The 22260-nt window shown below is 35.9% G+C and overlaps 1 protein-coding gene across 1 annotated transcript in view; it reads right to left on the bottom strand.

Moving 5' to 3' along the window:
* LOC111056207 overlaps window positions 1-22260 on the bottom strand; it is a gene marked incomplete in the record, with an annotated part of 336828 nt that overhangs the window by 301630 nt on the left and 12938 nt on the right. Inside the window, 1 exon segment of the mRNA XM_039435672.1 lies at window positions 4572-4752. Coding sequence (XP_039291606.1) covers window positions 4572-4752 — 181 coding nt within the window.

Genomic DNA, 22260 nt, shown 5'->3' with positions numbered 1-22260 from the left:
TTGGGGGTTCCTGGTTTTTTGACTTGAATAATGCCCCAGACGGAGACGTCACACAGGTATAAAATCTTACACTGAATCCTCGGTGTTGTCATCTCAAATTTATGAGTGTGTGGATGAATACTATAGAACACCAGGCTGAGAGATCCAGTATAGGATTTAATTAAATAGTCCAAATCGTGGGAGGCACAAACTACTGCACACCCTTGATCTGTTCAATGATTTTCTCTATGAGAATAATATTCTTTTCAAGTATGCGTCGTAGTGTAGCAATTGCTAGACACCAGATTCAGATACCTTGAATTATTACCTGTATTGTAGACAGTGCACAAAATCAAACAGGTCGAGCAAGGAATTTGGTGCATATAATTTGCGGGATTGCGCCACTAATAAATTCCGACGGTCTAGGCTAGGTTTGATATACCAAATGCCGTTCGGAAGATACTTCGCGGACAGAATCTTTCCAAGTTTCAGGCTCTATTGTATGATTCTTTATGCTGTAGCTGCTCTGTTCTGTGGTGGGAACCTTTATTCCTAAGTCGAAGTAGGGCACAGATAGAAGCTGAGATATTAGCAGGTAAGGACAGAGAACGTATAATCTCGATATGACCCCACTTAATATGTCCACTTAGATCTGTTCCTTGAACCAAATTTGGATCAATTATTTCAATGATCGTTTCTGATCGGTGCTTAACAAGTACAAACGTGCCAAACACAAAATCTGAAGGGCTAAAGAAATAATCGAACTCAGGAAAAAAAGTATTAAATTTGAAATATAATGAGCAGTAATAATAATTAATAAACAGTACAGTTTCAAGATTTGATAAACAGGTTTTGAATAATTTTCTGCTGACAGGCTTATTTGAATTAGTGCTATGATGCTGGGCTATCATGCACGTTCTTTTTACAAAGTTTGAAAATTCTTAAAGATAAATTATGATTCCAATGATTTAACTAGAAAATATTACAATATGTGAAATTTAATCAGGGTCGTGGTTCAGGCATATAATGACAGTTAAACGACCACAAAACTTACAGTTACAATTCAGTACACTTAAGCTATTTGCGCTTTCGACGTAGCCATTAATAATTAGCGAAGAAAAAATTGAAGTAATTTCTGAAGCACTTTCTTCTTATTTTGAAATTTGAATAATAAAATTTAGATTCATGGAAGTAATCAATTGATAGAATAATTTACAAATATAATGAATAATATTGCCTCAGATATAGGCTAACATTAAAAATACATAAATTTAACAAACTAGCATCTCACGAGAAAAATGGTAACTCTTAGAACAAGGTCTTTACAGTGAAGGCATTAAAAGGGAAGAAGTGTCTCTCTTCTCGAAAACTTTTGGTGAGTTCCGTCTTACTTAATTTGCATAGAATTTTGCTATTGGTGGAAATAGTATGACGTATACATCACGTCAGAGATGTGTAAGAGAATAGTTCTTGCTTTACAATAAATAAACTTAAATTATCTGCCTTTTATTAGTAATTAAAATTTTCTTCATATTTCTCCTTATTCAACATACAATGTTTTACCGCATATGATAAGGCCTTTTCTAGTTGCTGATAACAGAAATAAAATATCATTTTTGAATATCATCCCTTTTTGGTGTCATTTTTCTGACCTATGATTGGCCTGAACAGGTTACAGAGATTTTTACATCAGTTCATGTGGTTGATTCTAAGATAATTTATCATTATATAATATTAATATTTCATACGAGAGATTCTTATTACATTAATAAATAACAAAAAAATGAATAGTACAATAATTCTTATCAATGATAATGCTTGTATCATGACCATGCTCGCTTTTATAATATCTAACATGTTGTATATTTCCATTAATTAATTATTTTAACAATTATAAATATATTTTTATTTTGAAACTCTTATCCTCATTACAATAATTATTGGTTTTTAGAAGTAATTATATCATCGTTTTGAAACGTAAGTTCAGCAGTACAAATAATTCATTTTGACTAATTTCTTGATTGCATTCAAGACAGCTGTTCACTAACACAAACAAAGTTGTAACCTCTAAATTTGATGGTTGACTATAAACAATTATTTACAAAATTATTTGCAATAAATTATAATTTCAAATAAATAATTCTTCCAAAATATGCCATATAGAACGGTGCTCTTATCTCAGTTTCAGCTGTTGATAAGAGTATAATCTTCATTGCTATCAGGTAACAGTACATTAATTTGATCCTTTCCTAGCCTTTGACAATAATAATGTCTTTTATTTCTTTGATTTATTTTATTTTATGGTCTCAATAATTTTAAGATGTCACAAAAGGTATAGATATTGGGAGATTTTTTTGCTGCTCAATTGCGTTGGATGGCAGTAGAATGATTTGAGATCCAGTGACTTCTCAACTACCATATTACTGGTTGGACACACACATACTACGATTTGCGAGCTGAGCTGAGAGATTTCTTTGACAGTTGAGAGACGGCTCGACTTCAACCAGAAATATGGATACCTTCCGATCGTCATCTTATCTTTAGTACATGGTTTAATATTGTATGTACTATCGGGCTGGAGGCCTGAAGGAGTTGAAGAAACTATAATGATCATCGACGAACAGCAGACATACTAAAATCGGTCGAATACAGGACATCTAACATCAGACAAATACGAGAGGACTTCACACACAAGGACGACTGCCAGTTCTTCGCTCAGGACATCTAAGTACCATCTACATCTTTGAGAACTACTTTACCCTATCTTTATTACAGAAACCCATAAAATTTGAATTATTGCGTCAATCAAGCTCATGTCAGTTCCCGAAGTATATTATTTTGTTTAATTCAATTTATTAAAAACACACATAACAAGACAAAACAAAATAACAAAGAATTAAAAAACAAATAAAATAATTATTTCTCTTTTTTCTAATTTTTGTTCCCCTCTTGACTACAGACTCGTGGACGAGTCTTTCAGCGGGATGGGTGATGTGTCACCTGGTCATATGGGACATATATATGAATTATATATTTATCTCATATTTATCAGGATTTTAGAGTTCTTGAATAAAAAGTTCAATGAAAAGTATTTTGTCTTTGAACAATTTTTGTCATCGACAGAATGATTGTTTATTTTGATTGCTGTCAATATTAACGTTAGCTTCTCTCTGTTTTTAATAACAAACGTGCGTTTGTGCGACAGATAGAAATATGTAGCCTACTCGAGATAGCTTTCATGTTTAGCATTGACTGAGTCTATATTAATACCCTAAATCTAGCGTTTGGGTCAGAGTTCGTTCGTTAGGACTGTGAGTAAAGTCAGGCTGTTCTGGTGAAAAGGATAGATTTTGCTCTTGTTTCATAATACAGTTTTCCTCTCGCAGTTCGGGCAGTTTAAAGAGAATTGTATTATTGAATAAGACGGGATCTGAACCCATTCCACTAAATCAGTTATTTTGATTTTTAACTAATAATTAACGTCGCGGTTCAACCAGTGGATGCCAAAGGGGGAGGCCATCTTTAAGTGGTAGGTGTTATCCTTTTTGAGTTTTCTTTCTTTAGATGTTCATAACCACAAAGATTGTATCTTTAGCAGCAAAGCGAGTAGCTTCCCTATTAATATCATTTTAATATTGTTTTCTTCTAATAAAGTAATCTTAATTGTTTAAATGTAAATATATGTTACAGATTCATCAAATTATATAGTAGATTGTTCACCTCTTTTATCATCTTTTAACCACCAAAACATATTACATATAGTTTTTTTCATTCCCCTTACATATTTAGTGGAAGTGTCACCGCTTCCTTACATAATCGGTAGAGGCCCGTCCTTACATAATTGGTGGAGGCGTCTTTCCCCACCGTTCCTTATCTTGCTCACAATATTATAAAATTATTGAGAACCTGTATCAGCTACCGTCTACAGAAGGCATTGACAAGACAGAGGATCTGCAAAGTTTTTATCCTATCTTTCCCCACTGCCATTATAACGTAGACCTCACTATAGTAGAAGAAATAATAATTCGAAAAGGGTACTCAAATTTGAATTTTTATTTATATTCAAAAGTTGCCCTAAAGAAAAAAGACAATAATATATCAGTATCTTTTTGGTTGTAGACCTTAACATCACAAACAAAACTAAGAGGGAAATAGGTCAGAAGAAGAAGAAGAAGAAGAAGAAGAAGAAGAAGAAGAAGAAGAAGAAGAAGAAGAAGAAGAAGAAGAAGAAGAAGAGGAGGAGGAGGAGAGGAGGAGGAGGAGAGGAGGAGGAGGAGGAGGAGGAGGAGGAGAGGAGGAGGAGGTGGTGAATGGGAAGATGTATAACAAGGAGATGAAGGAGGAGGAGAGGAAGAAGAAGAAGAGGAAGAAGAAGAAGAAGAAGAAGAAGAAGAAGAAGGAGGAGGAGGAGGTGGTGAATGGGAAGATGTATAACAAGGAGATGAAGGAGGAGGAGGAGATGAATGAGGAGGAGATGAGAAAAAAGAGGAAGAAGAAGAAGAGGAAGGAGAAGAAGAAGGAGGAGGAGTTAGCACTTTGGTGCTTTAAAAGTACTTGCTACTAATGAGATAAACTGAGAAGTCAGCACTTACCTTGTTGTTGAGGTCCCTGCAGTTCCAAACTTCCTGTCTGATGACCACGAAATGTTCAGCCAGATTCACGGGGTGCATCTCTTCTGCAGACGTCATTTTGAATCGACTTCTGCCAGACCATTTCAACACCTCCAAATCATGATTTCCATTGTAATGTGTCTTCTCCAATAACGCTGTACACCTTTAAATCGGATTACTTGTTAATCAATAAAATTGTCTGATATACCGGAGTTATGTATCATATCATTATCATCTATATACGAGGGCTATTCAGAGAGTAGATTACGTTTTTCATATGAGCCACGGCTGTGGGTGGTGTGAGCGCGGCCATTTTGGTGTCTGGGCGTTCCACAGGTCAGTCGGCATCCAGCCGTGCTAGAGAAAGGTCGGTCGCGCAGCTCGTTTCGTAACAATAGCCTTTTGAAATGTGTGATGCAATCAAATATCCCGCCAGTTGTAAGGTGCAATCAGTTATAAGGTTTTTGATAGCAAAATACCATAAACCAATTAAAATTTATCGGCAAGTTTGCGAAGTTTACGGAAACAACGTAATCAGTGAAGGTGAAGTTCCCTAATGGTGCATTTGGATTTGAAAATGGATGAAGTAATGTTCACATGATGAAGAGAAGAGTGGCAGACCGAGCATTGTGAGTGATGAGCTGGTTGCAAATGTCAATGAAGAAATTGGAGACTTTCCCTCATCCACCCTACAGTCCGGACCTGGCACCTAGTGATTTTCACTTGTTCCCGAAGTTGAAGACTTGGCTTGCAACACAGCGCTTTGATATATCGATGATGACGAAAGATCTCCACGCGGGCGTGACTGACTGGCTGGTGTCACATGTGGTCGAATTCTATGACACAGGAATTTCAAAGCTAGTTCACCAATATGACAAATGTCTAAATTTGTTTGGCGATCATGTCGAAAAATAGTATTTCAGTTCCTCTTTCAAATGTATATAATAACAATTTTTTCTGTACTTAGTTTTTTTCTATCCAAAAACGTAATCAACTTTCTGAATAGCCCTCGTAATAAGAGAGAGTGGGGTTCTGTTTGTTTGTGAGCTCGTTTGTTCGTTTGTTTGTTTGTTTGCATCAAAACATGTCATCTTGTGGATTGCATACCAGAAAAACGGGGATGTAACATTTATAATGTTCCGTTCAAATGTACCGGAATATTGTAAGGTTTTTATTATTATTATGTCCCTGTTTTAGGGAACATGTGCAACGGATTTTACTGAAACTTGATATCCATAAGTTAACAGATTTTTATTTTTATCAAAAATAATAAACTGTAAACTTTTTAAAAGGAGGTTATGATGATGAATTGAATTTATTTTTAAAATATAGGAGAATGTAATTAGGAAAATTGATATTATGTAGGATGATTATGGATAAAAAGTGATTAGGTCTGGGAAGCATGGATTGAAGCTGGCAATGACAATTTATAAAATAATGTTTATCATTGTACTCACTGATGATGTTAATAATAGATTGCATACATGCACACGGTTTTATCAGCAAACTTCATGTATCTGGATATTTTTGACAGAAAATATCAGACACAGCCTGATGATACTCAATGCATTATTTTGTTGAATTTATACAATATGGTGCCCAAACAAGGACAATGATTTATGAATCATTATAAAAGCCTAATGTCTACCGGAAAATTTTTTTTTGTCCAATAGCTTCAATTAGGTTGAAAATTTATCATAGAGCTGGGAAAGTAATAATAGAAAAGGCATGTTTCAATATAAGCCTTGTCACGATGTATATCGTAACTAATGAAGGGAATTGAGTTTAGGGCTCGTTATAAGATGCCGGTTATCTCTGATGGAATCACAGAGGTCAACGAGCAAGCCAGCCGCTGGGCTATCGCTCAGCAGTGCTGCGCATCCTTACTCCCTCCCTCTCTGCCACTGAGTGAGGCTCGTGAAAGGCTAGTAGGCGGCAGTCTAGTTCGGAAGTCCAGTGCAAGCGGTCGTCAGAGGAGTGAAGGAAGCAGCGCGCAGCTAGCAACATAGTACAACTCGTGCTTTGAGTGTACTCCGTATCCTTTGACGACCGGGAGTTGTTTCTGAGTTTAAGGTGGTTAATCTCAGACACTGGAAGCTCTGCAGTTCAACACACACTTGGACGAGTGTTGTTCGACTTTTTCAATGAGTTTGGGCATCAACCTGCCTGTTACAACCAGCAGCAACACGTCAGGTTTTGGTCAAAACCTGACTACATCTTGGTACATCATCGCCGGAACCTCGAAACGCAAGAGGACCTCAAGAAAGGCTAGGAAAAGCCTTTCCGACAACCCCAACTTCGATCCGGACCTCAGGAAGACACCCGGAGCCCGAGGACTTGGACTTAGTGTTCAGAAGAGAAGTCCGGTGCGCGGGCTCCCGCAGCTTGCGCTTCAGTCCGGAATAGCAAGATGACCTCGAGAAAGGCTGGGGAAAGCCTTTGCGAGAGCTCCGAGGTCGATCCGGGCCCCAGGAAGACACCGATGCCCGAGGATTAGGACTTAGAGAAGTCTGGTGCGCGGGCTCCCGCAGCTTGCCGATTCAGTCCGGAATCGCAAGAGGACCTCAAGAAAGGCTAGGGAAGGCCTTTGCGAGAGCTCCGAGGTCGATCCAGGCCCCAGGAAGACAACCGGTGCCCGAGGATTAGGACTAGAGAAGTCTGGTGCGCGGGCTCCCGCAGCTTGCTGATTCAGTCCGGAATCGCATGAGGACCTCAAGAAAGGCTAGGGAAGGCCTTTGCGAGAACTCCGAGGTCGATCCGGGCCCCAGGAAGACAACCGGTGCCCGAGGATAGGACTTAGTGCCCAGTAGAGAAGTCCGGTGCGCGAGCTCCCACAGCTTGCCGATTCAGTCCAGAATCGCAAGAGGACCTCGAGAGAGGCTAGGGAAGAACTCCGAGATCGATACGGGCCCCAGGAAGACAACAGGTGCCCAAGGACTAGGACTTAGTGCCCAGTAGAGAAGTCCGGTGCACGAGCTCCTGCAGTTTGCCGATTCAGTCTGGAATCGCAAGAGGACCTCGAGAAATGCTAGGAAAAGCCTTTCCGACAACCCCGACTTCGATCCGGACCTCAGGAAGACACCCAGTGCCCGAGGACTTGGACTTAGTGTTCAGAAGAGAAGTCCGGTGCGTGGGCTCCCGCAGCTTGCCGATACAGTTCGGAATCGCAAGAGGACCTCGAGAAAGGCTAGGGAAGGCCTTTGCGAGAACTCCGAGGTCGATCCGGGCCCCAGGAAGACAACCGGTGCCCGAGGACTAGGACTTAGTGCCCAGTAGAGAAGTCCGGTGCGCGAGCTCCCGCAGCTTGCCGATTCAGTCCGGAATCGCAAGAGGACCTCGAGAGAGGCTAGGGAAGGCCTTTGCGAGAACTCCGAGATCGATCCGGGCCCCAGGAAGACAACAGGTGCCCAAGGACTAGGACTTAGTGCCCAGTAGAGAAGTCCGGTGCACGAGCTCCTGCAGTTTGCGATTCAGTCCGGAATCGCAAGAGGGCCTCGAGAAAGGCTAGGAAGGCCTTTGCGAGGAACTCCGAGATCGATCCGGGCCCCAGGAAGACACCCGGTGCCCGTGGACTTGGACTTAGTGCTCAGGAGAGAAGTCCGGTGCGCGGGCTCCGCAGCTTGCTAATTCAAGCAGAAAACACCCGGTTCCCGAGAATAGTGACTGGTGACCGACTCCAGTTAATAGATCTAAGACACACAAGAGGACACATTGTGGCAATCGGGAACGTTATTCCCGTCACAGAGACCTCCTCCACCGCGGACATCGCAGCGATCCTACTCCTTTCACTCCACACCCAACCCTGTTTGGCAGTGCGAAAGCACGGCCCCTCTCACCTAAAAGAGGGAAACATTTCTCTAAAGTACTCAAGGCTCAGTTTCAACCCCCGACTCGAACGAGGGTGGTTGGCGGACACCCCACCAAGACTCCTGTCCCCTGCTGCGGCCCACCCCAGACGCCGACTGAGTCTAGCCGGCCCAGAGCGACACTGGGAATTCTAGTAGAAGAAGGTGTGGGCAAAAATCTACTCAGAGCCTAATATAATATGCGACAAAATAAAGTTTGTAATACTGCATAAATTATATAACTGTAACTGTGATATTATTCGGCACAGCTTTAAACCTGTTTGTCTTTTAAAAACAATTCATAATTATGCTTAGTAAAATAATCAAAAGAAGATAAATGAAATAAAGTAACCATGATTTATTGTATTAGAACCAGACAGCAAGAACAGATTTTTAATATTTATTTATGAGCACACACATTATTGTGAAGGCATGGAAAAATTGAATGAAGATTTATTTGTTAGTTTATGTTATTTAAAAGGATATTATCTAAGAAAATATCAGACACAGCCTGGTGATACTCGATGCATTACTTTGTTGAATTTATACAATCATTCCCATTTTTGGGGTATATGATAAAAATTTTTTCTGTACTTAGTTTTTTTTTTATCCAAAAACGTAATCAACTTTCTGGATAGCCCTCGTAATAAGAGAGAGTAGGGTTTTGTTTGTTTGTGTGCTCGTTTGTTTGTTTGTTTGCATCAAAACATGTTATCTCGTGGATTGCATACCAGAAAAACAGGAATGATTTAGATCTCTAAATATTGCACATAGATTTTAAAAAATATCAATCTCATGCACCTTGAAGGCCAAATTCAATTTTCTTTCCAGATTTCTCATAACTAAAGTTCAAATTTCATTCATGGGGCATATGATTTCACAAAATCATATGATAGAAATTGAAAAAAACAGTATTTGTATTATTGCTTTCTACATGATTCCACTCAACCTCAATAATATTGTTTTAATAATATTGATATATTTTTTTGATAATGATAATATTACTTATTATTTTTATCTATAACGAGTTGACGAGAATCGAAAACAGTGGAGAGAACACGTTGAGAGAATGGGAAACGGAAGAATCCCCAAAGCTGTCATTGCTTACAAGCCAGAAGGGAGGAGAAGTATTGGCAGACCAAGAAAAAGGTGGGAGAATGTTTGAAGGCAGAACAGGTATTAATGCCTACCCCTGTAAGAAGTCGACAACGACGACGATTTTTATCTATACTTATAAAATTCTTATCTCACTGACTCACTGATCATGAATTCTGGAAAACTACTTGAAGGATTGCAACAAAACTTAGAATAAAGCTTCCTAGGTGCTCACTAAGAAATCTTTTGGCGATATTTTAACTCCAAGGGTGGTTATTAAGGGTTTAAAGTTTGTCTTTTAGCATGTATATTCTTCTTCTCCCAATCTCTCAATTATAATTGAAATGTCCATATCATATGTTACTATAGAACTATAATCTAGAGAGAGTACCTATTGGAAACAGTTGATAACTGGCGACCAATTAATAATTTTGTCAGGTTGGCATTAAGTTGAGATTATTTCATTAGGTTGGCACCAAGTTGAAGAATTAATTAAAATGCATTCATCGAGAACAAATTGATCGGGCACTGCTGCTTCAATCAGAGCTATTCCTGGGAGATATTTTTTATTTTTCATAAAACAAACTTTTATGACGGGAGTTGCTTCTATCAATTGATCCTATTCTATCAAGACTAATTCTGTTTGTATATCAGACAGATCCAGAACATGTACAGAGAACATGTACTCTGTTACTCTCTGATGTTTGTGCATTAGTTATCATCAAGGATCTTACTTCTGCAACTTCCATGCTATATCAGTTTTATGCTGTGGGTGAGGGCTTCTATGCTCATTTTCATGTTCTCCTGTGCTAGTGGTTTCTATAATCTTGTAGGGTTTTTCAGTTTTCATTTAATAACTTTCTGCTATTACTCTAATTATTGTAAATCTGTTTGATAAAATATTCTTGAGGGTTGTTTCTATTTTATTTTGATTTGGAAAATGGTTTCCAAAACATTTGTATTTGTTGTAAGGATATTTTTCTCTTCTGCTCTGATGCTCCTGTATTCGGTTTTCAGTTTTTATTTAATAACTTTAGGCTATTACTTTAATATTGTGATTCTGTTAAAAGAAATATTCTTTAGGGTTGTTTCAATTTTATTTTGATTTGAGAATTAATTCACAAAGCATAGTATGTTGTATTTGTTGTAAATATTTATTTTCCTCTCTTCTGATGCTCCTGTATGCAGACATAATTTTTCGTGAAATTATTTGCATACAGAATTATTTTCCCTAAGATTTATTGGTGCAACGGCATGTTCTGTTATGTCTATATACAGGTTTTCTTTCTTATTATTGGATATATTGTTTTTTTTTATTATTATTATTGAATGGACAGCCACTTTGTTCTTTCAATTTTGTTCATCTGTTATACTAATTTTCTTTTACTTATGCTGTTCTGTAAATTTTGATGTTTATTTTAATAGAGGCTGTTTTTATTTTGAAATAGGTACTGTACGATATAGACATTTAATTTTTATTTTCACTTTTACTTCTATTGCCAACATATTATTTCATTTTCTTTTTTGCATTTTTTGTGATTATTGTTTGTGCTTCTTTGCGAGAATAAAGTTATTATTATTATTATTATTATTATTATTATTATTATTATTAATACATTATTACGAAGGCAGTGACTATTATAATAACGTAGAATAAGCAAGTGAGAAATAAGTGCTTCAGTATAAAAGTTGAAAGAAAAATAATAATGTTTTAAGTTATTTTTTGGCAGAGAACTTGATAATTATTGTGTAAATAATATTTGCTACGAGTCACGGGAACTTTGAAGTCGGTAAGCCTAGATTTCGAAAAAGTGAGGTTAGGAAAACAAAAACTTTAACCAACAATCTTAGAATTTAACTGCTATTCAGTGAAATATTATCAATAGATTAAATATGGATTGTTCAGTCTGCGATAAGGCTTTGCCGATTGATAACGATTGTGTGGCTTGTGGTAAGTGTCAATTGGAATATCACTTTCACTGTTCGGGAGTATCTAAGTCAACATGGAAGGCGAAAAGTGCCCAAAAAAAAGCAGAATGGGAGTGTCCTCAATGTAGGGGTGCAGCAAGACCAAGGAAAAACAGTACTGAAGAAGAACTCACCGATGGGACACATTTGATGCTGAAACGTCTAGTGGAGAAGATGCTCAGTGACCATGAAGCAGTGATGGTGAAAAAAATGGAGGAAATGAAGAAGCTGTTCACCGGAATTGAAGAGAAAATTGGGGGGGTTTTAGAAGAAATAAAAAACCTTAAAAAGAAGACAGAAATCTTAAAAAGTGATATTGATGACTTAAGAGTGGACTTGGAATGTGAGCGACAGTATGGAAGAAGCAGAAACATCATCATATCCAGTATTCCGTTTTCGAGGAATGAGGATCTGAAAGAGAAAATACTCACGCTTATGAAGAAGATGGATATTGAACTGAGAAGAGAAGACATAACTACTCATCGCCTGCCGTCGAAGAATGCAGAAAGCCCAACTATCCTACAGCTGAGCTCTCGATCAGTGAGGGATATGATAGTTAAAAAGGCCAGGGCGATTAGACCTACCACGTCCATGTTCAACGAGACCAAGACAGTCAAATCAATTTACTTCAATGACCATCTTACCCCCTATTTCAACAATCTATTCAAAAAAGTGAAGGAAATGAAAATCACAAAGAAATACAAATTTCTGTGGATGAATGGGGACAGAATAATGATTAAAAAGATGAGACAGCTAGAGCAATAAAAATAATAAGGTTTGAAGATTTAGAAAAAATAATATAAAGATACGGTAATTAAAAGTTCTCAAGGCCAGGATATTACATTTACAATTAATTAGTAGCTCAATAAGGTTAAGTTACTATCTTTTCTCCCTAATAAATCTACCAAACAATAATATTATAGGTAAATAAAAATATAACCATAAAACTTTCTAGAAATCAAAATTTTTCAATTAAATGAAGAAGATTTAAATAACGACAGGGATTTCAGAGTATTTCAAGACTTGGATCAGTCCAAAGAATTTTTGAAGAAGAACAAGACAGTGAACCATCAGATATTTATAATGATATAGTTCAGAGGTTCGAAAATATATATGCTAAAAGTGTCATAAAGGTTAAACAAAAAACTAAGCAACTACATAATTCCTGGTTCAATGATAGAATTAAGCTGATGATAGAGAGAAAGAACTATTTATGGCAAATGGTTAAAAGAGATAAACATAATGTGGATTTGAGAAATCAGTTTAGAAACATACGAAATAAGTTAACAGACATGATTCGTAATGAGAAAAGGAAATACTATTATAGGGCTTTCAATGATAACTCCAACAATACTAAGAAAATTTGGGAAATCATCAATCATTTTATAAATAAGAAGAATAGGCCGTCTCTAAAGGAATCAATTAAGTTAAATTTCAATATCAATGAAGATCATCAAATTATGAACCTAACAGAGAAATTTAAAAACAGCTTTAAAGAAAAAATAGAAGAAATTACAACAGAAATGAACGGGCAACACTTTGATATAATACCACATTTAAAAGAAGGTAACTATACAATAGGGGATAGGATGAGTATGAATTTTAAAAAAATGAAAGAACATCAACTTTATAGTATCATTAACAAACTAAACAATAGATCATCTGCAGGACCTGACAAAATTAGGCCAAAAGATATAATAAATAACATTTTCTATCTAAAGCTGATCCTGATGCATTTGATTAATAGGATAATTGAAACAGGAAAAATACCTCAGCGTCTAAAAATAACACATCTCAGACCAATTTTCAAGAATGGAGCAAAGAAAAATGTAGGTTCTTATAGGCCAATAGGATCAATCTCAGTAATTATGAAAATTCTAGAACATTTCATCTGTATGCAATTGAATCAATACCTGATCAATCAGAACATAATAAATAATGCTCAATATGGGTTTATTCCAAAAAAATCAACAATAGATTATTAGAAAAACTAACAGAAAATATATTTGAAGCTTTAAATGACAATAAATTTGTCATAACTGTTGCAACAGATTTGACAAAAGCATATGATTTGGTTAATTATGAAATTATGTTACAAAAAATCAATAGAATAGGTATTCGTGGAAAGCTATTCAACTTGTTTGAAAACTATTTTGAAAATAGAAAAATACATGTTAGTATAGGTGAATATATTAGTACCGATTATAATCAATCCTGTGGACTTATTCAGGGCAGCATTTTGTCTCCTGTTCTATTTAATCTGTATGTAAACGATCTAGCTAGTCTCAGTTTCAAAAGTAAGGTGCTGCAGTATGCAGATGACAACCTGCTATATATGACACACACTGATCTAATAATGGGCATAAGATACATGCAAGAGGATCTCAATTTGGCTAATAAATATTTTTTCAACAACGGTATCAAGATAAATTCACAGAAAACAAAGGTAATTATATTTAGAAATCCTAGAATTAACGTAGGTTTGTACAATTATAAATTAATTTGCCATAAAGCAGAATGTCTAAGATATAATAATTTGAGAAACACATGCGGGTGTCAGCATTTGGAATTCAGTGAGAATATTAAGCATCTAGGAGTTGTTTTTGATGCAGACATGAAATTCAATTCACACAATAATAGGATGCTGCGAATTATGAAAGCTGCTTTATACAAATGCTCTAGAATTAGCCACTGTTTTCCAATAAATATTAAAAGAATTATCTATTTCTCTATGATTCAAAGTATAATATTCTATGGTATTACAATTCATAGTTTAGCACCAGTGTATTTGAGACAGCCGTTGTATGATGTAGTTAGAAGAGTAGCAAATACATTATTTAATGGAGTCGAGCTTGGAATATTGGGTATTATGACACCAGAATCTCTCGCAAAATACACTGATTTGTCCAGACATTATTTTGAAGATGAATTAAGGGAAATAAACGAAATAAGTTATGGTTTGAGAAATAGGCTATTTAGAGCACAGCGTTATAATAATAATTATGGTAAGAACCTATTAAAATACAGAATCCCTTACCTGTTGAACGATTTGCCACCAGAATTGAAAAATTTACAAAGAAATGAAATAAAAACTAAACTTAAGAATTATTTTATAGGAATTGTTTGAATAGAAATATATGTTGAAGATTATTGATAATATTCTAATAGGTTAGTTAGTAGATAGGTTAGTTTGCACATAGTAGACAATAATAAACTGCACTGTACAATGGGAAATGGAAAAGAAAAAACTATGGATGAATAAATAAATAAGAATGATTTTAATATTGTAAACAAAAAAGTGCTTTAGAAGCAGTGAAAATGATTAAGAGAGTGTATATTACAGTTTGTAGTATAGGCTAATAAATGTTTTTTTGGAGGATAGGTTATGTTTTTGTATTCTATGACTGTGTGTGTGTTGTAATTATTGTTGATGTGCATGTTGGTTCAGCTAGTCAGCTGTTCACAGCCACCTAAATGCAAGAGACAATAATGTCTGCAAGGTTGATCACCGATTTAGTAGAATATAGAGTGACTAATGTTGTGATTCAAGTGGTAGAAATTAGAACTTTAATATCAAATCCCAGATAGACTTTTAATTTAGTTTATTGAACACTTTACAAAAATTTTCATTTGTAGTGTTATTATGGAATGTATAACTATTATGATGTAGTATGAAATTTGAATACTCCTCAATTAGCTATAAGCTAGAGGAGTAACTAAAAGCACTGAGTGTATTATGATTGTAATGTAATTTGAAGAAATGAATAAATTGAAATTGAAATTATTATTATTATTATTACTATTATTATTATTATTATTATTATTATTATTATTATTTTTCTCTCTTTTTCACGCAGTTGCGGATAGCTTATGCGAAGAGGGGCAAAATTTATGCAACCTCTTGGCATTATTTTCTATTATTGATGGAGTATTTTACCAAATATGTTGGAGCGTTTGGCGTACTATGCGAGCTGTGTCAAGCAGAACAGACTTCTGCATTTTCCCTACCAGAGTTTCTGAGACATCAATAGCCTTACAGCTCTCCACTGTTGAATTAAGAACCAGACCATTCACAGATATTACGATTGGGATTATTCTAACATTATTGAGCCCATACATATCTTTGAGCTCAAATGCTAGCTCTTGATACTTCCTCAATTTCTCACCTCTTGTTCTTTGACAATTTTCATCTGCTGGTATGGCTACATCAATTATCAAGGCTTCTTTTTGATTCATGTTCAACATTAGGATGTCAGGCTTGTTATGAATGACTTGCCTGTCAGTGATCATTTGAACATCCCAATAGATCTTAATCTGGTTTCTCTCAATAAATGCAGGAGGAGAGTAAGAATAGTATGGGGGCATTTCTTCAAAGAAGCCAAATTCCTGCTGCAATTTCAGGTGCACTATTTTTGCAACATTATTATGTCGCCTCAAATACTCTTTTGGTGCCAATATTGAGCAGCCTGAAACTATGTGCTGAATACTTTCTACTGCAGCGTTACAAAGCCTGCATTTATCACTTATGCTCAGATCTCTGATGATATGTCTTCTATAGGCATTGGTAGCGACAACCTGATCCTGCATAGCAATTATAAAGCCTTCTGTTTCTGGGAAAAGACTTCCATCTGTCAGCCACCTGCTTGAAAGGTCATGATTATTATGATCAGAGTTCAGATGCTTACAGTAGCGCCCATGCAGTTCCCTCTGTTGCCATTCTGCCTTGTAATCATGCAATGTCAAGGGCTCTCGACCATTAGGATTCCTCAGGTTAAGTGCAGTATAATTTTCATCCAGTCGGCACACTTCCCTGAGGAGATTTGTGTTAGCAGAAGTGAAATACTCTCTTAGTCTTTTCTCTTGTTTTGCACACAGATCTGAAACCCTGGACAAGCCCCTGCCACCCAGCTTCCTTGGCATATATAGACGACTCATCGATGATCTTGGGTGATGCACCCTGTTTTTCGTCATTTGAGTCCTCACAAGCCTGTCCATTTGTTCCAGACGAGTGTCAGACCACTTCAGAACACCAAAACTGTAGGTCAGAGATGGAATAACCCAAGAATTTATTGCCTTAATCAGATGCTTTGAAGGCAATTTAGATTTCATGACTTTACTTAGTCTTCTCTTAAATTCAATTTCCAAGCGGCTGAACACTTCAACACGGGAGATTTTCAAATGCTGGTGGAGTCCCAAGTATTTATATGTCTGTCCTATTTGCAACTGCCCTATTTCATTTTCCAGTGTTATTATTATTATTATTATTATTATTATTATATTATTATTATTATTATTATTATTATTATTATATTATTATTATTATTATAGATCATGAAAACTGCTTGAAGGGGTATTTTAAAAACTTCAGGAGTGTCCGTTGCAGAATCTGTTTGTGAAGAATGAGGAAATTTGACCAAAATTTTACTTGGGCGAAAGAAAGAGGTTATTTATTAAAACGGCCAAATAGCTGTTGTTGCTTCTCCTGATGTTGAAATATCTTGCATAGAAGTAAGGCGCTTCTCCCATGAATCAATTATTCCCAAACATTGATTGTTTTACCAAAGAAAATATAAGGTAGTTTTTGATAAAAATATTGGATAATATGTATAACAGTTCATTGACTGTCAGTATTCCTCATTTATAGCATCAATGCTCCCCTTTCAAGCAATGCTGACACATTGATGCGAATCTTACCATAATCTGGTTACTTTAGATCAGATGAAGAAAATAATGTTGATGATCGCTACTGTTTCAATTTCAATGATGTTTGACATTTCTGCTATTGATGCCAGCTGTTATTATTATGTGACATAAGCTCTCATTGAATGAAATCATAATCATTGAAGTCAGAATTATACTAAGAAAGCAATTAGTTTGAATATGTGGGTTCGTGGATATATGTATCTATGTCAGACGGATCTCGAAAACGGCTCTAACAATTTTGATTAAATCAGGAATATATTGTGCTTGCAACAAAGAACATTATTTTGGAACAGGTCTCAACTCTGGGATAATTAGTTGAACTACCAAGAGAAAGGATTATTAGTCCCTCAAGTAGCAGCTGATCAGAAAAAAGTTTTCCATAGTCTGTTGAAAATGGAAGAAAGTGTGAGCAAATAAAAAACATCATAATAGCTGTAGTTGAGTTACCAAATTTGGTGATCTTATTTCAAAACATTGCAGTATTCATGGAACATCTGGAAGAATAGGTTCAGGAAGTGACCGGATGATAGCAAAAGAAATTTAAAATCAATCTCTCCAAACATATGGTAGTTGAATGTAATGTTCATTGTGAGGTGATAGAAATGCGACTTATTTCTTCAGCTTCAGTTATATTTGTTCCTCTTTTGCTCTATGTTTGTATGCAGCCATGGCCTTGAGAGAGACAGTTGCACTGTCTGTTAATATTCATAATCCGGACTAAATACCACAAGAACCAATCAGAGAAGCCTTATATTAAAAAAACTTTCCTCTGATTAATTCTCATGAAATTTAATCCTGATTGGAATTGAACATGCTTTTGTGCTACTGGGCCTGATATTTTCATGTTTCAAAATCAGCTTAAAACTAGATCAAAATGTAACCGGTGGAGATATTTTCAGCCCTACCCCACACCTGACACCATTGTAATGGGTGGTGGTAATGGGGGACTTTGTTAGAACCCCACTTTGTAACAAGTAAAAAAATATGATAATTTTTTAAATCTCTTCTTAACTATAAACCTGTTTAAATTATTTGAATCCACAGTTGGGAGCTTTGGATGGATTCGTTCATGCGAATGCCAAGATCTTCACTGTTAACAACACCTGTTTTAGCAACTAGGTAACTTATCACTACAGTGAGATCCACGTTATAATGACAGTGGATGAAGATAGAAGAATAGCGATGCCGATTCTTTGCATTAATTAATCATATTTCTACACTGTCAAAAACATAATTGGCACCGTTGTGGACCTAGAAAAGGATAGTACCACCGGCTTTGTTGAATGATAGACAAGAATAGCCAAACCAAAGTTGATCAAATACTGTCATTATAACGTGGACCTCACTATAGCCAGGAATGTAAAATAAAAGATTTTGTATAAATGCTACTGACATTGATTTATTAGTTACATTCAAACATAGAATTATCGGTCATGTTTGAAATTCTGTTACATTCGAATCATAATCTTCACTGTAACCAATCCGGTTATTTATTCAATTAATGTTTCAAAATTACATTAAAAAATAATTCCAAATAATATTTCTCAAATTAAGACTTTACCACAATGATTCATAGTTAATATTTAGACAAGAATTTGCTAACTCACTCTACAATAAATTTAGGGCCTCGGTCAATATTTATGTGGTCAATCTATTTGAACTTAATAAAATAATTCTGGCACTCACCATGCAATCAAAAATTTAAAAAATAAATCGGCACTCACAATCACTCACGTTTACATTTCAACTATGGTACTATTTTTCAAATTACATGCTTTCAAATTATACAAAATAAAAAAATATATATTTTCCTTCTAAATAGGCCAAAGCCTTGTTTAGAGGCCAATACAAGTTCTATGACTACATCTTCTCGCGGTGATGACCGGATTAGAACTGCCGCTCTTCCACTCATATTTTCCAATTTTCAAGAAAACATATGGAGCGCCCAGCCTAATTTCAGGTTGAAACGTCGTGGGGTCGCACGGTTCAAATACTTTTCTAAATACGTTTGCATTAATTTCATTACAAAATTCAAGCCAGTACTATGGAAATGCTATAAGACTACAATAATATAAATGGATAAGAAGTAAGTTAGCTAATCTTTTATGGCAACAAAAAATTTAGGTGCTTACTTTGTGCATGGATAAATTCTTCAACAATCAAAAACAAGGTTCACTAGAGTTCATATTGGAGAAATTAAGTTCAATTTTGATCAGTTCAACAACCTGAGAGAAAGGCACAAAAGAACTACAATTCAAACATATCAATATCCCCTATATTAAAGAAAAAACATAATATTCCATCAGCTGCTCCTATTTTCTTTCATGATGTTATTATGACACAAGACAAACCTATTGATATTGATAGATCACAAGTAAAATCTAAAGATGTCAATTTAGAAAGAAATTAAATTGAGTTGCATGTTAGTTTACATCCAAATTTTCATCCCTAAGCTTTTGGTTTCGAGCTAAGATCAAAGAAAGAAATCATAATTTTTTATAATGATAGTCAATAATCAATGTGATTGAATAAACTCTATTCAGATTTATGCAAATTCACATTAAAATGATCCCACTTCAATATTTATGATTGTAGAGTTCAGGACATGTGAAATCAGCCACAATAAATGTTATACTATTATGAATGGACTCTTATGTATGAATGGATGTCTATGAAAGAAAGAATCAGGGCTGCTTCTACACTTTTGGATGAGTGAAACGAAAAGCAAGCGACAGGCTATGCCAAAAATTCCAGAATAAGCAGGAGATCCATGGATACCATAGTCATCAAATTCCGAATCAACCTAATTTGGAATTTAATCTTCAATTGTCAAAGCAAAAATAACATGATCACTGCTAATTTGATAACTGTCAATAGAAAATATTAATTGCCAATGAATAAAATCAAGGGCAACTCTTGAGCCCCGCCCCATATCCTACAAAATTCGCTGCAATTAGACTACTCTTCTACAGAGCACTTCCAACACATCAATTAATTATTTGAATGATTTGACTCAGTAATTTTCATGCCAAGTTGTGGCCTAATCTCAAAAACGATTATAACAATTTTGGTAGGACTTAGATTATAAATGTTTCACAAAAATAATTTTATCTTTTAATTCCCATAGCAGAGCATGGGTGCCCTGCTAGTTATCAATATAATAATATCATTGTTTTGATAATTAATAAATATTTTTATTTTTACGAACTCTGTATAATAATATGGTGAATGAGAAACAGCTGCATCAAAGAAATTATCTCAAATACATATGTTTGGGAAAAAAATAGTTTTGAAACTTCGTTTTTCTGATGCAATGTATAGGCCTACACATGGCATGGATTATTATTTTTTCAGCTGGAATAGTTTTTTGAGACAAAGTGCTAAATAAAGGTCTACAGATTAATCAATGCTGTATCAACAATATGAATACACACATGCAGTTTATATGTCTTTGAATGAAGGTGTTGATATTTTTACATAAATACACTATTCTCTACTATTCTTATTTCATTACATTTCCAAAATTATTCGAGTCCAAAAGGAATTATAATTCCATTTTCTAATTTTATTCTACTTCATTTTGGATTTCTAATTTTAAATCTCCTCTTCCCTATCAATTCATAATCTACACCTTTCCTTATCCATAACCCACTCAAATTTGAAATCTCCAGCTTGAAATAACCCATCATGGCCCACCAACTAATCCCATAATGCTCCTTCAATCAGTGTGCCTCCGTTCGTCTGTGCTCTATGGTCTACACAACATCTCTACCGTATCTCTGTGGTCACGACCATTAGAATATTCAAATCTGCACTTCACTTCCTGGTTGATTGACAAAGGTGGCCCAGCCCCCGAAAATTCTCGTTTAAATGTAAGTTTTTAAGTGTTTTTAATCTATCCCTGTCATCTGTATCCTGTTTATATATATATATTTATAATATATGTTATATTATTTATATATATATATTATATATATATATATATATATATATATATATATATATATATATATATATATATGTTATATTATTCATATATATATATATATATATATATATATATATATTATATATATATATATATATATAAACAGGATACAGATGACAGGGATAGATTAAAAACACTTAAAAACTTACATTCAAACAATAATTTTCGGGGACTGGGCCACCTTTGTCAATCAACCAGTCAATAATCTATATATCAATAATATCTAATATATATCAATTATATATATATATATATATATATATATATATATATGTTATATTATTTAGCAGCAGTGACGCCCAGTGCGAGGGCTCTTCTACCTTGCTAATTCCTTCGGGAATAGCAAGAGGACCTCAAGTAAGGCTTGAGAAGGCCTTTCTCGACCCTGAGACATCGATCCTGGCCGCAGGAGATAGCCGGTTCCCCTAGGTGAGGGACCCGGTGACCGCCAGTGACGCCCGGTTCCAGGGCTCTTCTATCTTGCTAATTCCATCAGGAATAGCAAGAGGACCTCGAGTAAGGCTTGGGAAGGCCTTTTTCGACCCCGAGACATCGATCCTGGCCACAGGAGATAGCCAGCTCCCGAGGTGAGGGACCCGGTGACCACCAGTGACACCCGGTTCCAGGGCTCTTCTATCTTGCTAATTCCATCGTGAATGGCAAGAGGACTTCGAGTAAGGCTTGGGAAGGCCTTTCTCGACCCCGAGACACCGATCCCAGCCGCAGGAGACAGCCAGTGCCCGAGGTGAGGGACCCGGTGACCAGCCGCGACGCCCGGTCCCAGGGCTCTTGTACCTTGCTAATTCCATTGGGAACAGGAAGAGGACATCCAGTGACAATTGGGAACGCTTCTCCCGTCCCAGAGACCATAATCACAGAAGACACCAGATTATTCATACCCCTATCTCTCCCCGCCCAACCCTATTAGGCAGTGCGAAAGCATGGCCCCTCTTTCCTAAAAGTGGGAATCACTTCAACAAGGTACTCAAGGCCCTGTCCAACTCCCGACTCGAACGAGGGTTCCACACCAAGCCTCCCGTCCCCTGCTGCAGCCCACCCCAGACACCAACTG

The sequence above is a fragment of the Nilaparvata lugens genome, chromosome 9, assembly GCF_014356525.2.
Source record: "Nilaparvata lugens isolate BPH chromosome 9, ASM1435652v1, whole genome shotgun sequence".
NCBI classification, from domain to species: Eukaryota; Metazoa; Arthropoda; class Insecta; order Hemiptera; family Delphacidae; genus Nilaparvata; species Nilaparvata lugens.
Note: the sequence above shows the minus strand (reverse complement) of the source record. Positions and strands in the feature narration are given on the sequence as shown.